Genomic DNA, 24,986 nt, shown 5'->3' on the forward strand with positions numbered 1-24,986 from the left:
GACTTTGGAAGTTAAAAAGGACGGTAGTTTCGGCATCGACTGGAGTATGCGTCGTTATGTCTCTCATTTGAGAGACAGCATTAGGTAGCCTCTTTATGACTGGTTTGATACCCCAGACTGACTTATGCGTTCTCTGTGAGGTGCCTTATGACGGTATGACTTTTTTCATGCGCATAGTGGGCGTGCTATCGGGAGTCAAGCCTCTTTGGGTAGTTGAGAGAGTTGAACGTGCAGTTGGATTTCATGTGATGGTGATGTCCGGCTGGAGAAGAGCAACTTAGCTGCCGAGGGCGGGGAACCCCTGTTGACGGACCCCATAAGCAACGACATCGCGTGTCTCTATTCGCCCATTGGGCATTGCTTTAATTAACTGGGATAGCCTTAGCAGGGTCTCGATATCAAAAGATAGTGGGCAGGGTCAGCTTAGACCAAGAGCCGAGGTCGAATTCTCCACTTTACGTCGTCTTGCTCATTTCCAAGTTATTGTGATTTCATCCCTTCCGTGCCTCCCACCATTCGTCGTCACTTTCACTTCACTTCATCAACAAACAAGAGACTTGATGTGAGAGCTTCGATCTGGACCCCTCAGCACTGACGCTGTGTAACCAAGTCCAGGTCATTTTCGACTCAGATAAATTGGTTTCTTCATTTACTTGATGCCTCTCTTCGGAGATACTGCTCGAATGCGCCGCTGGAGCTCAGCTCGTGGAACCGCAGACACGCCATAAATTAACCAGAACACGATCCTTTTATCAACCACAACAACAACATCCGCTCCTTAACCACAATGGAATCCTCCATCTCTTCAGGCGACGCCTCGAGCTCGCGATCTTCAAGATCTGTCAACGACCCTGTTCTTCGAAACACGTTGCGCTACACCATCTCAGCCCGCGAATATGCAAGCCTGCACAAGTACATCCTTTCTCGATCCCGCGTGCTGCGTCGCGCAACACCAACACCAAACCGTGTTGAAAAGGCGCTGCAACCGCCAAAAGGTGGTGATGATTATAATGCGAGAACAGTGCGACATGCGCTCAGGGTCTTTGTGATGACTTTCCTCGGCATGAAGGGATGGGATATTGTCGCGAAGAGGATGGGTAAAGAAGAGTGAGTAGCTAGCTCATTGATAAGGTATTTGCAAATGGCTAATGATTCGGTAGACCCAGTACTGGCGGCAAAAAGAAGCCATTCTACAAATCTCCTGCCCTGAGACTGTCTATTTCGCTTTCCACCATTCTTCTCCTTTACAGAATCCTCTTCCGTTTCTTCACTCGACTGCGTGTGCATCTCCTCGACCCTCAAGTCGAGCCTTTCCGCGCGCGCAATCCCCGAACTGCAGCGATGTTGACATCTCCCTCTGCACCCGCCATTGGTGCTTCATTCGCTGGCCTGGCTCTTGGCATTTACCCAGCACAAAAGATGCGCGTCACTATCGCCATTTACACAATCTTCCGTGCTTTGGAGTTTGCCTACAACTTCTGTGAGGCTGATGGCCTCATCTGGGGCCGAAAGAACGGCGTCAAGAGGGAGAGGCCTTGGTGGTTCGGAAGCTGGATGTTGCAGCCATTTGCTTTTGGGCAGCTTCTTCATGCTGCGGTTTTTGATCGCGATTGCTTCCCCAAGCCTTTTGGAGATTTGATCTTCAAGAGCTCATCGGCTTACTTGCACCCGCGCCCGCAGGATTGGCCATCGAGCGTTAAGTGGCCTCAGACTTCTGAGATCGTTGATAGCTTGGCTCAAATGGCGCGCCTGAGCTGGCCGTAAGTTAATGATCCCGAGAAAAAAGACTTTATACTGACCCTCATAGTGCCTATGTTTCTCCCACTCTCTTCCCTGGCAAGGAGGTTCTTCCTCCTAGCCTCAGTGCAATTGCGCCACTGACATCTCGAGCTCACCCTCTGATCACATCTCTCTCCTGCGCCACTTTGCACCCTGGAGACCCATCTTGTGCCCGAACCTATCTTACTTTCTGGCTTCAGACTTTCCCATCATTTGCTCGCTTCTTCGTCGCAGTCTTCTCTGCCCTAACCGTTATTCCCCGATTCTCCAGCCTGTACCACAACCCTCTGGCTACCCTTCAACGCATCATCACCAAGGCTCTTCGCATGTCTACGTTTGCAACAGGTGCGCTTTCCACAGCCTGGGCTTCGATCTGCTTCTTCCAGCAATGGCTCCCACGCCACGTTCTTGCTACTCAGCGTGTCTTCCTTGGTGGTTTCTTCGCTGGTCTCTGGGCATTCGTTGAACGACGAAATGGCCGTGGACTGTTCCTGTACAGCGCTCGCGCCAGCGTCGACAGCCTCTGGAAGGTTGGTGTGAAGCGACGTTGGTGGAAGAGCATGAAGGGCGGTGATGTCTGGGTCTTCATGCTGGCACTCATGGTCACTGGTGTTGTCTACGAGAAGGATGCTCAAGCGATCCGCGAGACTAACTGGCGAAAGGGAGTCAGCTGGCTCCAGGGTCAAGGATGGAGAGATTGGGGAGCTGAGGATGATGAGGATGAGGAGAACAAGGATAAGGAGGAGTGATGTTTCATGGATGATGAAAGCACAGTATGGTGTTGGGCGCATTTGCGGTTGTTTATTGGCATAGGATGGAGGGTTGTTTATGTTTGCATTGATTAATAGTCTGATATCCCACATAACGGTAGTATTTCTCGCATAATAATTTCATTTACAAATCTCTGCAACTAAGCCCGTAGATGTTCTAGACGCTCGAAATGTGTTGAGTGTAAGAATGAGATGACTATGAAGGACAATTTTCCCTTACAAGACGCATCTGTTGCCGGATTTCGTATCTGTAAGAGCTTGTGCTGTGATCTTCAGGCTGCAAGTGGACTCTTGCAGGCATGAGGAAGATTTTTCTATATCTTACATTGAGATCACTGAGGTAGGTGTCTCTTATGATCCGCCTCTCACCTCACTACGCGGCTCTCGCTCAAATGAACTGGGAGTGATAGGGTGTCAATGATGGAGCCTTTGCGATGAGTAAAGGAACCACAATAACCCTTGAGCATTTACGGCAGCACCGGATTGCTTGAGAATGAGTATCGCTTTCATCGGAAGGTTTTACGGATAGGAATGAACATGATATGATCCGAGATAGTGCTAGTTACCGAGGTATAATACAGCATGTCAGGAAATCATTGCCAACTTGGACAGCAAATGATTGAAATGGTGACATATTCATGTAATAGCAATCCATTTATTTCTTACAAAAGATAAGCCGAGTGACTTTAATGTACAGCGCCAACACTACAGAAGGTTCAGGTGTTGACAGGGCAGAGCAGACTCACAACTTCAAAACCCGCCGGGATGATAAATGCGTAAGTAGTATCCGTCACAGTCGATGGGGCATTTTACTAAAGAACCAGAACCAGAACCAGAAACTACCTAAACATAAATAACTCTCAATTTCCACTTCCTCATCCTCTCTCACTTCTTGTACCACCATCTCACTATCATCCCTATTAGTCCTTCTCCGTCTCACTACCTTAGTCTCCGGATCCGGATCCGGGTGTCAAAAGACCAAACCCCCGCCGACCCGGACCTCCGCATCTCCGCCCCGGAGCTTCATTCAATCATTCATTCATTCACTTTAACCAAAATCATTGGTCACAGTCTGGATTACGTTCACTTCACAAACACTAAACAAAATGGCTACACCTGCCAACACCGCTGCTGAGGCCCTCGCCTCCGAGCAGACATACTTTGCTCAGAACCCTCCTCCGCGCAATTTATCAGCCCACACTGCTCTCGCAGCTGGCTTCATCTCGTCTCACGCCGCTGCGGGCCGTCGTGTCGTCCTCGTCACATCGGGCGGCACTACCGTCCCCCTTGAGAAGCAGACTGTTCGATACATCGACAACTTCAGCGCTGGAACTCGTGGTGCTACGAGCGCCGAGTACTTCCTCGAAGCTGGATATGCCGTCATCTTCCTCCATCGCCAGTTCAGTCTGCTGCCGTACTCGCGACATTATTCGCATGCCACAGACTGCTTCTTGGACTTTCTGACTGAAGATGGGAGTGGGAGAATTGGTGTGAGGAGCGAGGTGCAGGATAAGATGCAGGAGGTGTTGAGAAAGTATCGCAAGGCGAGGGATGACAATATGCTTCTCACACTGCCCTTTGTCACTATTGTCGACTATCTCCATGAGCTGCGAGAAATTGCCCGACTCATGCGTCCTCTTGGCCCATCTGGTCTTCTCTACCTCGCCGCAGCCGTGTCGGACTTTTTCGTTCCTCCTGATCGTATGGCCGAGCACAAGATCCAGTCAACCAACGCTGTTGAGCAGAAACGACCAGACGATGAAGAGACCTTTGATAACTTTGACTCATCGCCTTCTGTCCCACGCTCAAAGCGTCTCGTCATCGATCTCGACCCTGTCCCCAAGTTTCTCAAGAATCTCGTGGATGGTTGGGCACCAGAGGGTATGATTGTGTCTTTCAAGCTTGAGACGGACCCAGCACTTCTTGTGCGTAAGGCTCGCTACAGTCTTGATCGATATCAGCATCACCTCGTTATCGGAAACCTTCTATCCACCCGCAAGTGGGAGGTTGTGTTTGTGAGTCCTAAGAGGGAAGATAACTGGGTGCGTGTGCCGAGAGAGGGCGGCTGGGGAGAAGCTGAGGGCAGGCCACTTGTAGCAGAGGAGCTGCCGAGTCAAGAACCAGATGTTGAGATTGAATCGCTCATTATTCCTGCGGTACAAGAGCTTCATGGAGAGCATATCAAGGCACAGAAACAGAAGTAGGCCATGTCCTGGGGTTCAAGATAAATGCGGAATACCTAGATAGGAGGCTCTGAACAAGGAGGTGAGCATAAGCATACAAAACAATGAACTATTATATTTCCCTACGGACTATGGTATCTATGTACAAAGACTTGCAGCAGTGATATTGACATCCTCAACTCTTTTGGTATCCAGAACTCCTTTCCCAAGATAATAGCAATACTTTTAAATGATGTCATGATTTTGCGTCCAGTCCTCGATAAAAGACTACAGCCCTCCAGTCTCGAGTTTAGGTTGCGTTAAATGTTGATGTGCTCGATAAATGTTCAAAGGGCAGCCTTCCAGTTGTGCCAGCCCAAGAGAGTGACCTTGGCCAAGAACAGCGAGATCATGGATGCCACATAAACAGCACCAGTCAAGATGATAAGACCCCAGTATTCACCACCATTGGCCTGAACAATGCTACCACCGATGGGAATACCGATCAGACAAGCAAAAGACACAATTGTATAGGCCGTAGCATAATAACGTCCATACTCTTGCGTCTTGCACAGTCGACCGATACAGACAGGCGCAATAGCAATGGATGTTCCTGACGAGAAACCGAACAACACGGTGAAGATAATGACACCAGCTGTGGTTCCGCCAAGAGGTAGCCATACGCAGAAGCAGGCCACAATAGCAAGGATCACAGCCAGGATGCTAACGTTAAAAGGACCGATCACATCGGCATAGTAGCCAGGCAAAAGTCGACCGATGACCGAACCAGCGTTGAGGATAGGAATGAGGTTATAGGAAAACTCCTTTCCAAAGCCCTTGTGCAGCGCATATGTCGAGATGTAGCCCAGAGGAATGAAGAGGGAGAACTCCAACATGAAGACGCCAATCGTGGTGAAGAGGAAAGGCAGACTCTTGAAGATGAGAAAGTTGGGGTGGGCGGTGGCGTCCTTAGCGGGTGGAAGTCGAGATTTGAGAAGACAGATACCGATCAAACTGCAGCATAGGCAGATGAGAGCAATGACTCGAGTGGCCCATCCGTAACCAATCTTTTCGATCAGCCTCGTCAACATGAAAGGGTAGATGATACCGCCAATTCCACCAGCAGTAGATGCAACGCCAGTAGCGAGTCCACGCCGAGCCTTGAAGAAGTGGCCTACAGCAGCGATCGAGGGTGTGAAGAGTAGTGATGAGCCAAAACCACAGAGGAGGCCAAAGGCAACGACAAAGTGCCATAGTTCTGCAACAGTCAGCACATAAAAACCAACAATGTCAAAGAGGACTCACCAGATGCAAAACTCATAAAGATCATACCGCCAACGGTGAACACAGCACCGGCAATGACAAGCCATCTCGGACCATACTTATCAAACACAGGACCAATATACACACCGCAGAAGAATGCGAGAAAGGTGTAGATGGAAAAGATCCAACCAACAGTTCCCTCGCTGTAATCTGTGAGTTGGTTGTCGAGAACATAGGCCTGAAACGTGCCGAGGGTGTTCATTAGTCCAAGCGAAGCGAATAGAGAGAACCACGAACCAGCGACCACGGACCACGCCTCCAGGCCGCCCTCGGGATACGTTTCCTGGAACGACGCTGTCGATGCTGCAGTCGGTTGCTTCTCTAGATCGGCTCCTGATTTGGCGTTGGTTGCGTCTCCTTGGTCGAGCTGGTTGACATGGTCGTTGATCTCGTCGTCCTCGTAGAGGGCACGAGATGTGACTTGGTGACAATCCATTGTTTTGACTCTGAACAAATCGCAATGTTTCCTTTCCGTCCCCAAGTACCTAGCACGCTTTTTCTTTTCTTTCTTTCTTTCTTTCTTCCTTCTTTTACAATTGTCGTAGCATATCAAACATGTAGTTGACAACTCGGGGGCGAAAACAAAAGATCGGACATGCTTAAATATAAGAATGATCGGATTTCGGCGTGGCCCCGGGTCGAAAAAGCCCAGGCCCGCTTTCGGAGTGCGGCCTGAATTGCCGTAGTGGTCGAGTTTCTTGTCGACATGAGAGTAATGAAAACTCATCATTTGTTCGTCAAGGTTCTATAGCTCCACCCTTAACACGGATATATACGGTCGTAAAATCAACTGAGAGAGACCTGCAAGACCTGTTGGGTCTAAACCCAAAGCATGTGTAGACGCCATCTCAGGACAAGTCCCATTGTTAATGCAGCCCAATTTGCCCATCTTTTCTCCTCGGAAACGAGCAAACATTGACATTGTCGGTCAAGATGGTCAACGCACTTGGTCCTCCGTCATTGAATTGTGGGTGGTCAGATGGGTCCTCTCTACCCCAGCTTTATCCCTATGCCGCTATCTTAACCGGCCTCGAACCCCTCGAGCTCGCTGTTGGTCTGAGTCACATCGCTCTTCTGATAGGCTTGAAAAGTCGTGATTGAATGGCTTCGCCCAATTATATCCTTTTTGGGAAGTAATTGGGTCGGGGAATTATGCATTACTATCTGTCAATTGCATCAATGGCACCATAACTTAGCTGGCTGAACTAACCTCCTCTCCAGAATCAAGCCTCCTCGTCTTCCACATCCTCCATGGTCACATGCCGTGATGATTGGCCTTGATCGGGTCGTGCTTCCGAGCTGCGACCCGCCGTCTTGAGATAGCCCTCTTGTTCAAGTCGATCTGCTTCCTCCGGCTCTATTAACCCTCCTTGACCCTGGCCCTTGTTCATCTTCATCTTGACTGCCGTAGGCACAAATGCCGAAACTGCCTCTTTTCTGAGATCGCGCACCACAGGCTTGGCTTCATATACTGTTTTTGCTTCGACGACTGGCGCTTCCCTCTTTTGTTTGTCCTCGGCGTCCGGCCTAGGGTTCTCTGCCTCTCTCCTTGCTCGTCGTTCGGCATACCATTTGTCCATGACGTCTTTAGGAATCGGTGGCGGTGTATCTCGAGGCATAGGAATACTCTTGACGTCGTCGGGGACTTCTTCGTCGCTTGTTGTAGCATCATTTGAACCTCTGCGCCTCTTCCCTAATACCCTAGATCCTGAGTCGTGATCTCTGTTCCATCCTCGACTAAATGTTGGCGCTTTGTCGCCAAGTGCTTCTCTGGCCTTCTTCACTGCTTTTATTTCCTTTTCAAGTCCTTCTAATGTTTGTTCCTCGTGACGAGTAAGCTTGCCGCCGCTTGATGTGATTTTCTTGAGGTCGTCGATCTGTTTTTGAATGCGCTCGGGATTCTTTCGCGATAGCTTCTCGTTCAAGCGTTCTTGTCGTTCATGCTTGCCTATGATTCCGATTAGTAGGTCAAATGCAATCGTCAGAATTCGTCTTACCTTTCTTGAGAGCCTTCGCCTTGTCAGCTTTGCGCTGAGCCTGCACAGGGTTGTAATTCTTCTCTTTTGGCATTGTCAAGTATCGGAGATTGGTACTTGTACGAGGTTCAAATCGAGACTGTCAATATATTTTTCCTGAGTCCCTGTTGAAGGCCAAAAGCAAGAAATAATTAATCGCTACTGGATATGCGAGAAGTTGTTGTAAGCTGAGTACGACTTGTTCAAGATGGTTTGGTCTGGCTAAAGCTTCCTTGTCGCGATCACCTGGCTCCACTTGATGACTAAGAATGGTTGTCATGATAAAAATCACAACAGCTTTCGGTCAACGATGGACTCAGAAATGATGTCACGGCGATCTTCTACTTACGGCTGAATATTTTTAGATCTCAATTTACTGGCGTATGCAGGGTCTGGACATTTCAGATTAGCTCAAAGTTACTGTTGTAGTGTGCAATTTATCGTTGAATGCTAATATTCGTATCACAAAATCGCCCCCAATACACTGGTCATTCTTTGCATACATAGTAATGAAAGTTGAATAGTTCCTTTGATGTCCATATCTGATCAGCATGTGTGTTGCCAAGTCACAGTGATCATATATCCCCTGTTGAGCCCTTGACAGGTGAAACCAGAAATAAGTCATAATTATTCATAGCAGCAAAAAAATGTCCCTCCAAAAGCAAAGCATAAGTAAGTCCCCAAAGAAATTTCAAGCTGAGTTAACAGGTCGAAGATTTCATGGCATGCTATATAATCATACCATAGATCATCCTTTCTCCTTTCCATGCATCCAATTCCGTTGACAGAGGTAAATCAAGCGCCGGAATCCCTTGGTTTTCTGATCCCATCCTGTCTGTTGTAAACGCCTTAATCATTGTAGCTGTGTGCTGGGTATGCCGCCGATGTTTGTAGTGTACAGCCGAATCTTTGTTCATAATAAACCTGGTCTCAAATTGGCAGACCAATATGCTTATCTTGGTTTGGGTCACTCGACTTTATTTCCACACCCAACTGTTGGGCGACACAACTACTGGAGACGTCTTTGCCCATATACTTTTGCAGAATGGTGTCAAAGTCGGTCTCAGCAACCACAGGACCAGTGCCAGAGCACTTGGCCTTCTTGGTAAGTTCGGAGCAGAGGCCGTCCAGGTCGAATTCACCATTCTGTGCCTTGGGGCAAGCTTGAAGTTTCTCCCTGTAGAAATGTGTTAGAGAAAGATATTTCCTGTTCCCAAAAGTTAATACATACCACAGTTGATTGCAGTTCATGTTCTGCTTCTTAAGAGGTTCGTCATCGGACTCCTTTTGAGCATCAATCTGATCAATCAGGTTCGATGGCTTCTTGACCTGGCCATTGAGATGCGTGCTGGGGCTGTTAGGAGCCATGTTGTAAGGAGTAAAGAAATCGCTATCAAGAGCATCGTTGAAGAAGTCGTCGAAAGATGGGTTTGCCAAGACGCTTTCTTGAGGTTCACGATAATCACCAAAGAGCTGTGGGTCAAACTGTCCACCGTTCTGTTGTGACAGCCAGTCAAAGTTGGTGCTATTGAGATCGATGTTGCCGAACTGACTGGGACTGTTATTGTTGTTGTTCTGATGTGTCTGCTCCTCGCCAATGGTAGTCATCGTATCAACAGGCTTGAAGCCCATGGGAGACTGGTTGAAAGGCTCGGGCGATGTTCCGCAAGAAGAGCTGGGGCCAGTGTTTGAATGGGATGAAGCAGATGGGGAGCTGGAAGCGCCATTGACGCTGTAGTTTGCGGAGTCGACGCTCGCACGAGAGGGGTTGGTAGCAGAGCTTGCCATGGAAGGGCTGAAGACACCCGAGAACTTGGCCAAGTCATCCTTGAATTGTTGTGCGGTTTGCGCGCTGTGGTTGACGCTGTTGGCAGTTGGGCTTGGGTATGTGATCTTTTGCTGATCCGGGCTTGTAGGCGATGAGCCAGTCTTACTGACAGGCGGCCCTGGAAGCATGCCAAACTTGGGAAACTCGAACTGGAAGTTAACATCACCAAGGTTGCTGACGGCAGCGCTGCCGAAAGGAACCTTGTCCCTTGGCAGTGACTTGGTAGCTGACATCACTGTGACCTTTTGCTTATACTGGTTGAGTTCAGCTGTCATGCGCTCAACCTGAGCTCGAAGCATGCCATTCTCATGGTTGGCGGCCTGTGAAGCCTTCTCTAGCTCTTCAACCTTTGTCTCAAGATCCTTCAAGTGCTTCTCCTTGCGTTCTCTGAAAGCACGCTGGGCAGCCCGGTTTTGAGCCTTGCGCTTCTATTATATGGATTAGTAAGTGATAGGCTTTATATGTAATCAATTGATAAGACGTACGGAGCTGGGCTCGGATGTAAGAGGCTTACGACCGGGCTTCTTAGGGACCTTGTCGGTACTCTCACGGCGCTTGTGATCTCCACCAGGGCTATCTTCATCATCCTCGTCGTCGGGGTAGCTGCGCTTCTCTGGGGTATCAGTCTCTGGGGAATCGGACAGAGCGACAGAACCAGAGTTGTTGTTGGGCTCCGTGGAAGCAGCGGGAAGATCTCCAATCATGGAAGGCTGGTCCTCGCTGGCGAAGGAGAAGTCGAAGCCAGAATCGCCAAAGTCATAGTCGTAGTTGTCGAGGAAGGGACTCTCCTGGTAACCTGTAGCGGTGACGGACTTTTGCTGGCCAGCAGAATTGCGGAACGTCGTGGGAGAAACTGTCAGAGAATTGTCCGCGGAAGAACCAGAGAGCTGCTGCTTGTTGGAGTTGAGAGCAGCAAAGAGCAGGTTCTGCTGTTGCGGGGTCAGGAGAAAGTTGGGTGGCAAAGTGCCTCCAGTACCGGTAGAAGCCATCGCGAAATATGAAACGGGCGATCGAAAAGATGCGTAACGGTGAGAAACGATTTGAAATCGAAGCAGACGAAACTGATGCCGCGCGGGCTGATTATAGATTCAAGCTCTCTGCCAGTCCAGGCTCACGCAGGAGGGGACAAAGAGCCAGACCAGAGGCTGCCTGTCTGTGCCTGAAGCCTGTGTAACGGCGACGTCGGGGACCTAGACGAGCGGGGCGGGCTTCTGCTGGCTGGGTTATGATACTGGCATAAAACTAATTGTCAAGCGGCAGTGAGAAGTGAGGCAAAGTTGAATAATAAGAAGAACGAGGTTTTCGGATTCAGGCCGCAAAGGACAGGATAGAAACTGAAGCTACTATGGTATGTAAGGTAACAGTATGTAAGATTGATGATGAAATCGGTGGTTTCTGGTGTCAGGCGGAGCCAAGAATGGGCGAGGAAGGGAAATCGAGTGAGATGGATGGCTGCAGTAGTAGGTAGAGCGGGGGCAGCTGAGCGGGCGTTGGAGTTAAATCGCACTGTAGGTACTGTATCTACGCGTACCCAGAGCCTAGCAGGGCAAGCAAAGGCCAAGCACAAGCAGACAAGGCCAAGCAAGGGTCCAATGCGGAGCGTCCAACTAGAAAATTTGCTGCCTGAGTCACAAAGATTCCTTCTAGTTCATTCTTCCATCAGCTCACTAGACCCTGAACAGGAACCATTCTGGGTGGGGGTCAGCGAGTTTCCGAGAGAGGCTGGGTACAGGAACGTGAACTCTCGACAGTGCGAATAGCGTCAAAGTTGCATTTGTCAGCCGGGGCTACCGGTCCTCGGGACCCATGGAATCTGGATATCTTATGTACAACAGAGAGGACGAAACAAAAGGCCCGTCTAGGCCATGCCAAAACGAGCCATGAGTATGTTATTGTCCGTCTGTCTCTTCTCTCTTTCCTATCGTCTGAGGCTCTGACTCACAATAAAAAAGCCGTTTGGCCATGAGCTTTCATCCATTGGCATGCTGCCTGTGACCGACCTAGCGACTTATACCCGGACGTTTTCGGCAGATATTATTAGTTGACATGCACGCCCTTCGACGTTGTGCACGAGTCTCTCGAGTGTTCTCCCCCTTTCCCGGCCTTGTCTTGTTAGGCAGTGGCGATTCCTCCTGAACGGACGGCATTATGCTCCCCCGATTACGACAAAAGCCGTCTACTTGCTGTAATGGCTGACCGTGCTGTCTGTCTCAACTACAATGTAGAATTGACTCGAGGCCATGACCTTGGTTATGCTTCAACTGACAAGCCTCATGACCTCATAGTTAACTTTCTCTGACTCTGCTGCAGCCGTTGCCTTATCCCCGAGCCACAACCACGCGGTCCTGTCGAAATTCTCCCCGCCCCCGGATTTAGACCAAGATTCGGAGTTTGCCACACGGCGCACTCATATCACTCTCGACCAATCAATGGCGATTATTCGTCCCAATGGGTCAAGTCCAGTTATCAATCGCTGAAATTTCCAACATATTTTTGTATCTCAACGGCGGCCAGAAACAGGTCTCTGGATGCGAAAATACTTAAAAAACAATTGCACGATTGTAGCCAATCACACGTTTAAGCTGTGTAACAATCCAGCTAAAAGTTAGCAGGTTCGGAGCTCAGGTCGGACGTAAGCATCTGCGGCGTAGCGCGGTGCGCTCGATCTGATATGCATGGATGTTTTGGAATCATCCAGGACCCTTGTTCTATTTGCATGAACTTGCACGTGATTACTCTCTCAATTCTACTCCCATCTTGAAACATCCGTAACGTCTTGGCTTAACCTATAGTTCAACGTAGCGAAATGTTCAACCATGTTCTTTGGGCTTTTGGTAGTTCTTCATCGTGTCAAAGCGATGCAATACCCTTACGACGCGGTAAAACTGAAAGTAGTTTACCTAAACTTAGGATCTCTATCCTAAGTGATGAAAAGCCTTAGGTAAGTTTAGTATATTTCAGAAGGTATTTAGACCAGTAAATCGGCATCTGGTCAAAGTCGGGCTTCCTAACTCCCAGGGCGTCTTGGTGCTTATATCAGTGTTATCAGTGTTATGGCCAGCACTTGAGCCGGCTCTCGTTGGAGATGTTGAGATTGCGGCTGGTGGGCGTCGCCCAAGTACTGAAAGGGACTTTGCCTGATGGCCGCCGTTTGGGAGGGTTTGATACGAAACGAATTAAAATAATGGTCACTTGTTGATACGGATTGATTCCATTTGGCGGTATGTCATGTGTATTGTAAGTGCAGTTATGACCAACAACTCTGGTATTGGTCGACCTGAGAATCAATCCCACTGGCAGTTTAGTTCATCACTCAGTTGCCATCCTCCCATCTGCCATCTCCTCGGCTCAGTTGGAGTTGACCCCATCCTCGAACATATCGCGCATGCGTTGACAGGCATGCACCGCCTTGAGAGCGGAAGTGGCCCAAGCGATGATATGCTGCTGGGCAGCCTCCATAGTGCGGTTGCCGACCCAAGGGCAGTACTCCGTTTCGCCCTCTTTGGGAGAACGCCACATCAGGTTTATTCGGCGTTTGCAGAGACTTCTGAAGTCGGGCATCTGAGAGAGACGTTGGACATCGGCGACCTCGAGTAAAGGGAGCTTGTCAAGGATGCTTGTTGTGTGCCTCGCCCATGGAAACTGATGATCTACTAGCCTAGAGCTCACGGCTCATAGTTACTGTCATCTAGGCTGGAATCAATGTTCATAACCTCAATGACCGACAAGCAGACAGACTCGTCGTCACTGCCATCGTCGCTGGAGCCCATGTCCATGTCCAACGAGCGGACTCCAGGGCTCCCGTCATTGACAAATTCAGCATCCTCTCCACTCTCTTCTGAGCCAGCATTGATGTCCTGGTCGTAGTTGATGAGGTCTTGTGGAACCAAGTGACTGTATAGGTGGAGGATGTCAGGGAAGTAAGCCTCGGCCTGGGCGCTCATGATTGCAAGATACGGCTGTTGGGCGTAGTCGCCCCAGAGCACAGCATTGTGGAGAACAGTCGACGAGAACCGCTTCCAGCGGTGTCCAAGGTCTTCGAGTCCTTCAACAGGGTGCCAAAGTTCCAGAATCGCCGTCATCATCCTCGTCGACACTGTCACTATCACTGTCTCAGTCGTTTTTCTGGAGAGACTCGGTCTCACTTGTCTCGCTGGCCTCAATATCAGACGGGGCGTCATCCATCGCGAGGTTGTTGATATCATTGAGCCAAAAGCCAGGCTCATGGGGGAGCTTGTCTTTATCGCAGACTTTGAAGGTCACACCAAGGTACTTGGTCGAGTTGCAGCGGAAAGCTGGACTGTAGACAACCTGATACGGATTCTCAGATTGCGCGCAGAGCATCATCTCGAGGTGACTCAGAATCACTTAATCAGGTTCGAGGTAAGGTTGTTTATTCTTGATTCAGCTCTTGCAGAGACTTTTGAAGTCGGGCATTTTAGAGAGACTTTTGACATCGGCGACCTCGAGTGTAAGGAGCTTCTTGAGGATGGCCTCCTCGTCGTTGCCAGGGGATCCATCCTGTGGCTTGTACACCTCGGCCTTCAGGAGTTTGTACTTCATTCCGAACTTGTTCTCTCTGTGAGTGACGGATTCAAGAGAAGATGGAGATAGTAATACTTACTGTTTGTTCACTGAGAGGTTGATGCTGTTGGGTGTATGCGTTGGGTGTTAGTAATAGAAACTACTGCGATAATAATGTTCAATAATGTTGCGGATGTGGAAGTTTCTTGGGTAAAGATGCGTGGGAGAGAGAAAGATTTAAGGGGAGAGAAACATTTAATGGGAGAGAGAAATAACTAAGGTAGAAGTCAGAATGCGTAGCGTAAGGTAATGTGTACACCTTGGGTCGCTGATTCACTGTCATTTCACTGCCACTGGCCAGCATTCTTTACCACTATCTAAGGTATTTATTCAAATTTATTCGCTTCCTTTTGGCTTATTTTCCAGTTGTCTTAGTTGCCTTAGGGAGCTGTTTATCCACTTAGAGCCTCCCATTTGATATTCTTTCTCTCCTTCATCCAGCACACATCATCGTCAACCTCCGCAGACTTTGAACCTCAGCGAGCGATTATCTTTACGACCGAACGCTTCTTTCTGTCTCTGTCGTCTCATCTGTGTTTTATTTCCCTGAAACCGATCTTACGATGAGAGTATCAACGAAAGGGAGAACTTTCTGCACCTTTTGCCGGCAAGACCCATGGCAAACACGCTCGAAAGACAGGATCTCAAGAAGAACCTCGCCCAAGTGAACTCCTCCCTTAGATAATTTATGGGAATGAATTCTTCCAGACCTTTTGCCTGTGTGGCACCATGTCCCATGTCCCATGTCTCATGTCGCCGAGAGACTCGGGAAGCTCTTTGATCAACAGGAACATCCTCGTGTGTTTCTCCCCAGGTCAGCGATTAAGTATGCTTAAAAGTCAAACTTCAGCAACATTAAAATCTTCTAACGCTCGCAGGCTCCTTGAAATTCAAGTTGAAGCTGTACCAGTCCTTGACCTCCGAACTGCTCGCGACCATCGGCAGGGCTTCGATGACGTCCGCTAACTCCCACGAATCGCACAAGCCATCAAAGAACTCACAGGGCTCGTTGGGATATCTATCGAGTTCAAGGCCAATGGCAATTCCCGATCGAAGTACGCAGACCTGGCTCAGTTGTTGAGGCAGACTTGGTAGAGATAAACCTCCGCGGCGTCCGCCTCATTGGTGGTGGCCACGATTTGGGCGCAAGGGGCTTCTATTAACCCTCATGAAGATGTGTGGTCCCTCGCAAGCTCGATGTGTCGACTTCGATCACTACCCTGGCATCGTCAACTTCTTGGCCTCTCTTTCTGAAACTCGGAGCCAGATACCAGCTTTATACGCTGGTAATAAAGGGCGAAGTTTCATTAACGGGCATCTCATACCTAGAATCGAGGTGTCCGACAGCTGTCGTTATGTCTTCTGCTTCTTGCAGAAGTTGGTTCTTGTCAACAGAATCAAGCATAACAGCGTTGTCCAGAATGGAGTACTCAGCGACCAAGGTGGGCTATATCATCTTGTAGGTAACCCAAACCCCTGGATGGATCCTTTGAAAGTCAAGATCGATACTCATAACTGAAACTTTGCAGGATAATGCTATACTCACTCTTGCGCGGATGGAGGAATCTGACCTGCGCCATCTCCGATGCTTTGCATTCTCTATCTGGTCGGGATCTGGTCGCACCGTTATCTATCGAGACGAAGAGTACGAGAACATCAACGACATCTTCCTTAACGACTACGGGGCTTCGCAGATCAATTTCATCAAGTCTCTGGTCGTCGACATGATGGACCATCTTCCCCAGCTCGATGAGACGTGTATTCTTCTCACCAGGCAGCACTTATATCAAGGAAACGAGTGCTGGGAGACGGTTACATCAACAGGGAGGATCTGCAGTATCTAGGATCCCCCCTGTATATTCCCATTGTCCCTTGAGCACCAACTTATGCTCCCGCGAGGAGACCAACGTCAGCTTCGGCTCAACGTCGATGAGGGGTATTGAGGTCATTCCGAATATAAAATTAGTGCAATATTACTCTCTTGCTTGAAGTTGAGCTGTTTCAATTGCTATAATTTGCCTCATTTGTCATCTCGTAGGCCGCTTTTATCTTGAACATTGATACGGCAAGATGTGGAGGAGAGTTCAAGACTTTCTTTTTGAGGGCTAGAAAGTAAAAGACTACAGTGATAAGTTTATGATAACTTAGGTAAATTTAGGATAACTTGGCTAATCTTAGGATAACTGAGGTAAGTTTAGGATAAACTTAGGGTTTCCATTACTGAGATCTCTGCCTCACAGTGGGATGCCATGTATGGAGCGCTGTACCGTTTCAATTAATCTGACGTGTATCAAGTCCTTGAGAACACCCATGAACTACTTGGGAACCCTGACTTCCGATAATTCTGCGTTCGCATGTTTGAAGGAATCGATGGTCATTCTTTCAACGAGAACTACGGCTGGACTCCTGTTTTCCATCACGGCTCCAGGAAGCCAAGTTGCCAGTTGAAACCTCTGCCAGCCACAGGTGAGTTCATAGAGAAAACCATCTCTGTGGCGGGCATCGAGCCTGGGATAAGATGAAGCCTGTATTATTTAGGAATTGTGGTGGCCGCCCAACTGAAAATGAAGAAGGGCGTAATGGTGACTACCATGTATCTTGAGGAAACAAGGCTTGCATGTGTCACCTTCTTGAGACGGGAAACTATAGTGGCCAAATGTATGCGAGATATCATGAGCAGGAAGCGCTTCGTGTCCGCGAATAACCCTATTCATGGAATAGCTCTTGCCTTCGCCTGTCAGTTGATTCGACAGACCCTTCTTGGTGAACTCCAGGTTGACAAGAATGATCATGGTCTCTGATCAGATAACCTGATGTCCTTATGGCTTCTTCATTATGGTCTGAAGTTGCATGGAGTCCACGTTGTCATCATCCGTTTGTGTCGGGGCTGATTCTGGTCGTACCATTACAACGGGATGCAAATCAGTGGCAGATGTTTCCACTACCACCGCATAGACATTCTCATTCCCGTCGTTGTCTGTCGATGGTCTTAATAACTTCTCAGCCGCTGTGTTCCTCAAGGCATATTTAGTCACGCAGCCTGTTGCAATAGAAGCTCTTGGCAGTACTTGAAAGATCACGATAGGCGCCGCTGATTTCCTCAATCCATCGACAAAATCCTCGGCTTGGCTGTCGTTGGGAACTTGGAATTGTTGAGGGCGCCGGAGGGCTTCTGCCTGTTCCCCAGTGAAGTGAACGCTGATCCCCTTTACTTCGTAGTCTCGATATTGACTCAATTTGTATACCGACGTCGAGGAGGAAATGGAGTCATCCTGCTCTGTCTATGAACTCTGCGGTGAACGTGGCGGCGCTTCCATTGACCATCGCTCTTCGAACATCATGTCGAATAAGGAGTATTCCCGGCCTGGCGAGGGGCCAGCCTCAATTGTCTCACGGTATCTGCCATCCGGCCCCCGTAGTCGGATGATATGCTTCGTCATGTTGTCGGGAAGGGAGATCTCTCCGCTTCCAGAGGAAGGAATAGACTGAGTGTTTGATTCGATGTGTTGTGCTCTACAAGGCTCAAGCGAAAGGTACTGTGGATACTTCTGAAGATAAGCAGTCAGGACGTCGCTGTAGGCTGTATACCAGATGTGAGTGTTTATTCCCAGCTCTGGGATTGGAAAGCAATCGACGCCTCCTGTGACCTATCGCGGAGAGGAAGGCAGGGAAGTTATGCTTGAATCTGTTGAATCCGCCCCAGGAGACTGGCCTCGCTTGGCCTCCTCGAGTTCCGCGCGCAGTGCCAAAGGGTTGGTGTCGGGTAGAGCCTCGTTAGCCCACGGCTGAGTTGTAAATATTAGTGAATCCGCGAGGCGATGAGGATTCTGGTCACGCTCTGAGAGGAGCGTTTGATCTATGTCCCCCTGTGCCTCGTCTTCGCCGCTGAGCACATCGATTGCTACGCCGACTCCGTGGTCTTGTTCGACTGGTATTGGCCGTGCTGTAGTGGGAGGTATTTGATAAACCGCTCCCCAACCAGCTAGAGGAACCCACAAGAGGCCTTGGTGTGTTTCAACTGCTTGCCACTCGACGCTGTATGCAGTCGCTTCAACGAGGGCCGGAACACGAACCCACTGGCGCCCGTTAGGGCGATGGACTCTGTATTCTATGTGCGCTCCAGACTCGGTGTGTACCGGGCGACTAAGTGCAGTGCGTGTAGTGATAAGGGTTTTTGGTATGCTCAGGTGTAGATACACACCATAGATAATTGCGCTGGAGGAAGACAAGTCAGCGACCGAACTGAAGATGCAAGGATAAGCAATTACCATTGTATGAAGATCCGCTTGTAGTAGCCATACACGTAAACGTAGTCAATATACTTTAAGCAAGGAATGTTGAGTATGCGAGAATCTGGGCCAAGCTGTGAATATGATGACTCAAGGCTTAGGATAACGTTGAATAAGTTTAGGATAACTTAGGGGAATTTAGGGTAATACTCCCTAAGCTTAGGATAAACTTAGGCAGGCTTATGATGGCTTTACCTAATCATTATCTTCTCCTGGCCGAGAGTCTACACCTATGACGCCAGGTTTGAAGGATAGAGAAGATAAATCCTATCTGCGGATGAGATAGCGAATATGTCGTCGATCCCAAGGCATCTTCCTGATTCGACACAGGCGAAGTGTTGTCATCTTCCCCATAAGTATAGAGAATAATGCCTCAAGATCCTTGCTTTTGCCCTTCATTTCCTTTCCAGATTGCTCAACGCTGTTGAGACTTTCACGAGTCCAGAGCCAGGAGGGACCCGGAAGACTGATGAATTCTCCATCACCCAATTTGTCGAATGCTGTGGCCTCTTTGGAACCAAATTGAGTGCTGCCCCCTAAGCATATCTCATGAACCATTGTGGCCGAACTTGGTGCCCAGTTCACCGGTTGCCATCTGCTGCGTCGACGGCCATCGGGCCATAGTCGAACCCCGTGTTTAGGAGACCATTTCCGATGAAACAAAGTCGCGTTGCTATGATTGTCAATATTGAGCCCCATTTATTTAAAGTGATTGACATACCGAGATGTCTATTTCTGGTACAGGCTCTCGAGTCCCTGGATCTTTAAGTCCTTTGGGCTGTTGTAGTTCATTTTCTTCTTCGTGCCAAGGACACCACGAGATGCATTCTGCATACTGTGGATTGATGAGGCGCAAATGAACATGTTGTCATCTCTCGAATGGGGAAGAGGTTGGATCCTTCAAGTGATAGAGACTGGTTGTATCTAGTAGTTATCAGCACGTGTATCGCCTTGATGGCACTCATCATTGCGAGCGCCAAAGTGGAGGACAGTATGGAAAGGGCGCGGTGTTAAGTTGAAGTAGGCTCACCTGTGAGCGGACAAGTATCTCGCCAACTTCCTCATCCTTAGGAGGCACATGCTGTGCTTGTCGCAGTTCCCGACGGTATGTCGAATGGCTAAGCATTTGTAGAAGAGGCTTTCAAGTTGTGATGTCAAGTGCTGGCGTACGTGTTGGAGTGAAGTGGCCGCCGGCGCATACGCAAAATGGTCTTCCATCTTCTCATATTTTGACCTAATATCTTGCCATTCATCATCAGCCTCCAAACCCGAATCTCTGTCGTTGGTGGAGGATATGTTGAGCCCGAAGTTGCCTCCTTCTCCCGTTACTCCATCACCCTGTTGGTCTGGGTGTCTCCCTCATCGTGACTGAGACAGATTAGGTAGACGTCAAGCAGCGATGTGATCGCAAACACTCACTAATTATGGCCAACTTTTTCCATGTGCCGGCGGTGATCGTTCAGCATCTTATCCTTCTCCGATTGGTGAGCATTCTGATATGCCTCGGTTGTCTGCAGCTTGTCAAAATCCCTCTGTTGATGAGATATGGATTTGCGATAGGCATCCACGTTTCTGTTCCTCATTGCCCTTTCCTCCGATAGCTTGGTGTGATACCTCCTCGCCTTCTTCGCACTCATTGTGTCAGAAAGCTGTTCCTGGGCTTTCCGCTTTCCCACACCTGAGCCAGGTGGGCGACCTTAAATATGTTAATTTAAAAGAACAGACTGCATCGCGTGTTTCCTACCTCGCTTGCGTGGCGTCATCATTCCGAGTGCCCAAGGTGGTGCAATGAGAGCATATTGGTGATGGAGGAGAAGAGTTTTGAGGTTGTCACCGGCATCTGTTTCTCAGTTATCAACACTGTTTCCTCATAGTAGGAGTGTGGAATTGCTTACATGGGAGGGTACAAAGAAAGCCAGAGCATTGCAAGAGCTTTAGCTCCCTTCTCTCCTTTTTCAAAGTCCGGGGCTCTGGAAAGATGCGGAGGTCAGGTGTGCTGTTACGGCACAGCGTCAAAGGGGCACTGGGACAACCTTTGCTGCGGTTGTCGGATGCCCTTTTGGACTTTAACAATGTATGATCTTGAAGTCTTCGCACAATATCCTTGAAAGTTTCGGTATCAGAGAGGCATCCTTTGGCAGCTGCCAACAGCTGCCACGATCTTGTTGCTTCGCATGGGCGGCAGCCAATATATATAAAGTCGAGGTAGGTCTGCATCGTATTTGGTTTTCTAAACCATTGAGCCTGGTGCAGGCATTCATCGTGTTTTCGTCGGGTCGAGTTCACACAACTAACAGGGCGGACCAATGGGCATTATGCCTTGGTCATGCTGTGCTCCTGGGCGATAAACTTTTATATTATTCCTTTCTGCCTGGCATTCCTCAGTTAACCAGTGACGGTTCCGCTTACAGAATCGGCACTGAAATCGGGGATGGTTTCTGTCCAGTCGAGAACATCTGGATGATTCCTCCGGATCAACGTCCTTGATCCTAGTATCTGCAGCATATGTTTATGATCCCGATCTCCGATAGGGAACATTGGCTTCATGCTAGAAGTGTCGATAGTTTCGGGGTGGAGCCTTCGGTATTGCGACCGCGAGGAGAGGTAATCCAGAGCCCTCTGGCAAATGTCCAGAGAATAGACCGGTACTGCTCCTGCGGAATACAGCAAGACGTCTATAGTCGCCTTTGCCTCTGGCTACCGATGATTTGTGTTGAGAATACACGAAGGAATGCTCTTGCGACTCTGATCGCTTCGCGAAAAGGCCAGCGAGGCCCTAACGCTTCGTCCATCTGCTTGACCTCGTATGAGAGTCATGGTGATAACTCAATGGCAAAGGTTCCAGGTATCTGGGGGCCGATCTGGGGACTTAAATGCGCGCAACGGTCCTCGTCCGCATTGTAGGAGTGGTAGCCTAAGACCGGAGACCATCCCCACTCATCAACATCGCGGCTGGAATGAAACCATTGTGATCTCTGACTTCACACTGACTCGTTATTTCCTCAGCTGAGATTTTGAAAAGCTTGGCGACTCTCCTGGCAAGGCATGCCAATTTTGGCGTACTGTTATCGCATGCCCAGTGAGTGAATCTCCCTCAAGTTGATATATAAATTTGGGCTCGCTTGGATATACATGATGGTATTCTGCAGGTTGAGGATTTCACTCAGGACACCCTTACAGACCACTTTGATCCGGTGATGAAGGGATTTTCCAAAATGTAGCTTGGCCTTTGAGTATGCGAGTGTTCCTAGTACCCCCAGGAACCGGCCAGAGTAATGCACTCCTTGTCACTAGGTTCTAAAGCCAGGAGGCCAAACCCTTCTGTGTATACAGTATTAGCGACAGAAAAGTCAAGGGGCCAGATGAGAGTTTGACAGGGGGCTTACTCTAGCCAATACTATATATATCTATATATCGGGGTTTCTCGTGTTATATGTATCGACACTCTTATAAATGGGGTTTTTATAAAGTTGGCTGATTCTGACTGGCTCTAAAAGAGCACCTTATTAAACTTCAGGCCCCCGGAACCTGCGATGTTCTTGGACCGAAATATATGTGCAGAAGACCGGTACGGAAAGGGCTTGCTTCTTGAAACGCCAATGTCTCGCATACACAGCATCAGATCCATGCCTGAAGCCAGAGAAGAGCCGTACGTCTCTGGGGATACGAAGAGAACTGTTATCGCGGGCTCCTTGAGAGGTCTTGTGGGACTTTTTTATACGTCAGCATTCATTGACTTGACCTATCTTTGGGGTCCTTACTGATATAGCACAGGGCGACTCGCGATCTTCACATCTGCCCATACTTGGACAAGAATCTATACCTTGTTCGCTACATCTGGCATCAAATAATATATGGCTACCAATATGATAATATATGGTTGCTGCCGAAAGCCTGGACCCAACTCTTCAGCGTCGGCACTCCAGGTGGCAATATGGGGAGGGATAAAGAACGAGAAGCCTTGAACAGGATGAACGGAGAGGACATATTTCTAGTAAATGAGAAACAGGGGGGAGAGGCATCCGAGCCAGTGAAGAAAATGCCAGGATTTTCAGCTTGCGAAGAGGAATGGTAAAGGCTGGTAAACAATACGTACGCAAATAGTTTGCAAACATTACGAGCTGTGTCGGGCATTCCATGAGAAATTTCCATCCCCCCTTCGCTTTCGTCGCCGGCATCACCTTTACTCGCAAGCATAGATATCCGAAATCTGGCTCACGGAGCTGCATATATCATATTGGCAAGGTTGTGAGGGAGAACAAGTATTCAACCTAAATAGGCATCGGCCTGCTGCCTTTTTCAGGTGCTATTGACAAGACTGATATCCCAACTGGTTAAATCCGAAGCAAAAAGTTTCCTTTGATACACCTGTCTGATGGATCTCTCTCTGTGAAAATACTGGACAAATGAGAAGATCAAACATTGTGATGATCAACGCTGACTGGTATCTTGAACAGTCAAGACATTGTCATCCTCAGCATAGGCATCTACCTTGTACTTGGCAAACTCGCGGGTTGGCACATTATTAGCAAACAAAAGATCAAGCTCTTCAAATGTCTTGTTCTTGGTTTCAGGAAGACGGAAAAACGTCCAAATGAAAAAGACAAAAGAGCAACCTCCCCAGAAAAAGCCAGTCTTACCACGCCAGTTTCCTGCAGTCGGATTGAGCATATAAGGGTTGACGACATTGCAGATGATCTGAGCGATGTAATAGGCAATTCGGCTGACACAAACAGACTTGTTTCTCAATCTGGTCGAAGAAACTTCCGAGATGATTGCGTAACAAACAGGTCCAACAGTCATGTAATACACGCCCAACCATATGAGCATCATGCTGGCTTGCGCGTAGTTTCCTCCTTGGGAGTCTCCAGCACCGACGCTGATGAATCCAACAATCATCAACACAGCCGTGAGCAAGCCAAGTCCCCAAAGATACAATGTACGTCGACCAAGAGGAAGCAGCCACCATGATATGATTGTGCCCACAGACGCAATCCCAAGACCACCAACAGACATTCTGAAAGAAATCGACTCAGGCAAACCTGCCTGCACGAAGAAGAAAGTCGGAGTACCACCCATCGAAGATCCACAGAAAGGCTGGGCAGCAAAGGCCATGCAGGCAATCTCGGTTCTGCGTCGGTCAACCCCACGGAAGCAATCCAGATACGAAGTACCTTGGTCAATGGACTTTTCAATCTCATTGGTATGTATCATCATAGCAAGAGCCTGCTTTGCATGACCTGGAGTTGTTGAGGAACTTAGCCGGGTGATTGACTTCTCAGCGTTTTCGTAATCACCAATCCGGACGTAGTACCACGGGGACTCGGGGGCGAAGAAAAGGACGACGAACAAAGGGACAGGCCATGCCCATTGGATTGCGAAAGGGATTCGGTAGGACCAGTGCCCGGTCGTATTCGAGAAGCCGGCTTGTACTCCAGCCGAAATGAGCTGTCCTATGGCCCAACAGAGGTTGACATAGACAGTCAGATATCCTCTCAATGCCATGGGGCAGACCTCCGATGCATATGCAGGAGCCATAGTGGCGAAAACACCCCATGGGATGCCACAAAGGAACTGGCCAACAAGAAGAACAGGAAGACTCGGTGAAAAGAAGGAGATAAAGATGCAACCACATATGGCAACCAGGGAAGTAAGAAGTACTTTGCGGTAACCGAACTTATATGTGAAGTAACCATTGGCAAATGCGCCAATAATGGTACCGACGCTCACGGCATTCGAAAGTGCATTCTGCCAGGAAGCTGTGATTTGCCAGGAGTTGCTTTTGGGCTGGTAGCTTCCATAATGCTCTCGGAAAGATGGTTGGGCGAAGAAGGATGAGATAAGAACGATATCGTAACCCTCCATGATGATCGAGGTCGAGAGAAGGACCGACCACATGACGGCCTTGGGATATTTCCGAATGGCTTGCAGCAATGTAAGGTTGTGTTCCTCTTCTGCAGCTTGCTTTGCGATGGATGCATCTTTGATCGTATCATAATTTGGCGCATGGTCATCTTCGCTGACCCTAGCTACCTTGTCGTCTGTGATAGCAGCCATGATGCAGGAAAATATGCAATGGAGGCCTGTATGTACCTGAGGCCAGGATAAGACGACATTGACTGCAGGATCAGCGGCATGAGCTTCATTTATAGGGAAACAACAGAGACCACAGACGGTGGTCGCCTGACGAATCCCCGGCGCGTCGTCCCATACTGTCTACGAAAATCCCGGTTTCT

At 48.9% G+C, this 24,986-nt stretch overlaps 9 protein-coding genes across 9 annotated transcripts; 3 read left to right on the forward strand and 6 right to left on the reverse strand.

Annotated features, from left to right (window-relative positions):
• Positions 1 to 787: 787 nt before the first annotated feature.
• On the forward strand, positions 788 to 2,528 carry J7337_008206 (uncharacterized protein; the record flags this gene model as incomplete). The annotated part of the gene is made up of 3 exons (XM_044825829.1): positions 788 to 1,107; positions 1,161 to 1,760; positions 1,808 to 2,528. 3 exons carry the CDS (start codon positions 788 to 790, stop codon positions 2,526 to 2,528), a joined length of 1,641 nt encoding a protein of 546 aa, XP_044678746.1.
• A 1,127-nt stretch (positions 2,529 to 3,655) lies between these two features.
• J7337_008207 (uncharacterized protein) lies at positions 3,656 to 4,753 on the forward strand (the record flags this gene model as incomplete). The annotated part of the gene is made up of 1 exon (XM_044825830.1): positions 3,656 to 4,753. The coding sequence occupies one exon, from the start codon at positions 3,656 to 3,658 to the stop codon at positions 4,751 to 4,753; it is 1,098 nt and encodes a 365-aa protein (XP_044678747.1).
• Positions 4,754 to 5,058: 305 nt separating this feature from the next.
• On the reverse strand, positions 5,059 to 6,470 carry J7337_008208 (uncharacterized protein; the record flags this gene model as incomplete). Its single annotated transcript, XM_044825831.1, has 2 exons — positions 5,059 to 5,969; positions 6,017 to 6,470. The coding sequence occupies 2 exons, from the start codon at positions 6,468 to 6,470 to the stop codon at positions 5,059 to 5,061; spliced, it is 1,365 nt and encodes a 454-aa protein (XP_044678748.1).
• A 787-nt stretch (positions 6,471 to 7,257) lies between these two features.
• On the reverse strand, positions 7,258 to 8,104 carry J7337_008209 (uncharacterized protein; the record flags this gene model as incomplete). Its single annotated transcript, XM_044825832.1, has 2 exons — positions 7,258 to 7,982; positions 8,032 to 8,104. The coding sequence occupies 2 exons, from the start codon at positions 8,102 to 8,104 to the stop codon at positions 7,258 to 7,260; spliced, it is 798 nt and encodes a 265-aa protein (XP_044678749.1).
• Positions 8,105 to 8,979: 875 nt separating this feature from the next.
• On the reverse strand, positions 8,980 to 10,866 carry J7337_008210 (uncharacterized protein; the record flags this gene model as incomplete). The annotated part of the gene is made up of 3 exons (XM_044825833.1): positions 8,980 to 9,226; positions 9,281 to 10,305; positions 10,363 to 10,866. The coding sequence occupies 3 exons, from the start codon at positions 10,864 to 10,866 to the stop codon at positions 8,980 to 8,982; spliced, it is 1,776 nt and encodes a 591-aa protein (XP_044678750.1).
• A 2,359-nt stretch (positions 10,867 to 13,225) lies between these two features.
• Positions 13,226 to 13,959, reverse strand: J7337_008211 (uncharacterized protein; the record flags this gene model as incomplete). The annotated part of the gene is given in 2 exon segments (XM_044825834.1): positions 13,226 to 13,535; positions 13,547 to 13,959. 2 exon segments carry the CDS (start codon positions 13,957 to 13,959, stop codon positions 13,226 to 13,228), a joined length of 723 nt encoding a protein of 240 aa, XP_044678751.1.
• A 31-nt stretch (positions 13,960 to 13,990) lies between these two features.
• J7337_008212 (uncharacterized protein) lies at positions 13,991 to 14,440 on the reverse strand (the record flags this gene model as incomplete). The annotated part of the gene is made up of 2 exons (XM_044825835.1): positions 13,991 to 14,244; positions 14,299 to 14,440. 2 exons carry the CDS (start codon positions 14,438 to 14,440, stop codon positions 13,991 to 13,993), a joined length of 396 nt encoding a protein of 131 aa, XP_044678752.1.
• A 1,442-nt stretch (positions 14,441 to 15,882) lies between these two features.
• J7337_008213 (uncharacterized protein) lies at positions 15,883 to 16,305 on the forward strand (the record flags this gene model as incomplete). The annotated part of the gene is made up of 2 exons (XM_044825836.1): positions 15,883 to 15,903; positions 15,991 to 16,305. The coding sequence occupies 2 exons, from the start codon at positions 15,883 to 15,885 to the stop codon at positions 16,303 to 16,305; spliced, it is 336 nt and encodes a 111-aa protein (XP_044678753.1).
• Positions 16,306 to 23,181: 6,876 nt separating this feature from the next.
• On the reverse strand, positions 23,182 to 24,807 carry J7337_008214 (uncharacterized protein; the record flags this gene model as incomplete). Its single annotated transcript, XM_044825837.1, has 1 exon — positions 23,182 to 24,807. One exon carries the CDS (start codon positions 24,805 to 24,807, stop codon positions 23,182 to 23,184), a length of 1,626 nt encoding a protein of 541 aa, XP_044678754.1.
• Between the last annotated feature and the right edge of the window lie 179 nt (positions 24,808 to 24,986).

Source organism: Fusarium musae, chromosome 6 (assembly GCF_019915245.1).
Source record: "Fusarium musae strain F31 chromosome 6, whole genome shotgun sequence".
Lineage (NCBI taxonomy): Eukaryota > Fungi > Ascomycota > Sordariomycetes > Hypocreales > Nectriaceae > Fusarium > Fusarium musae.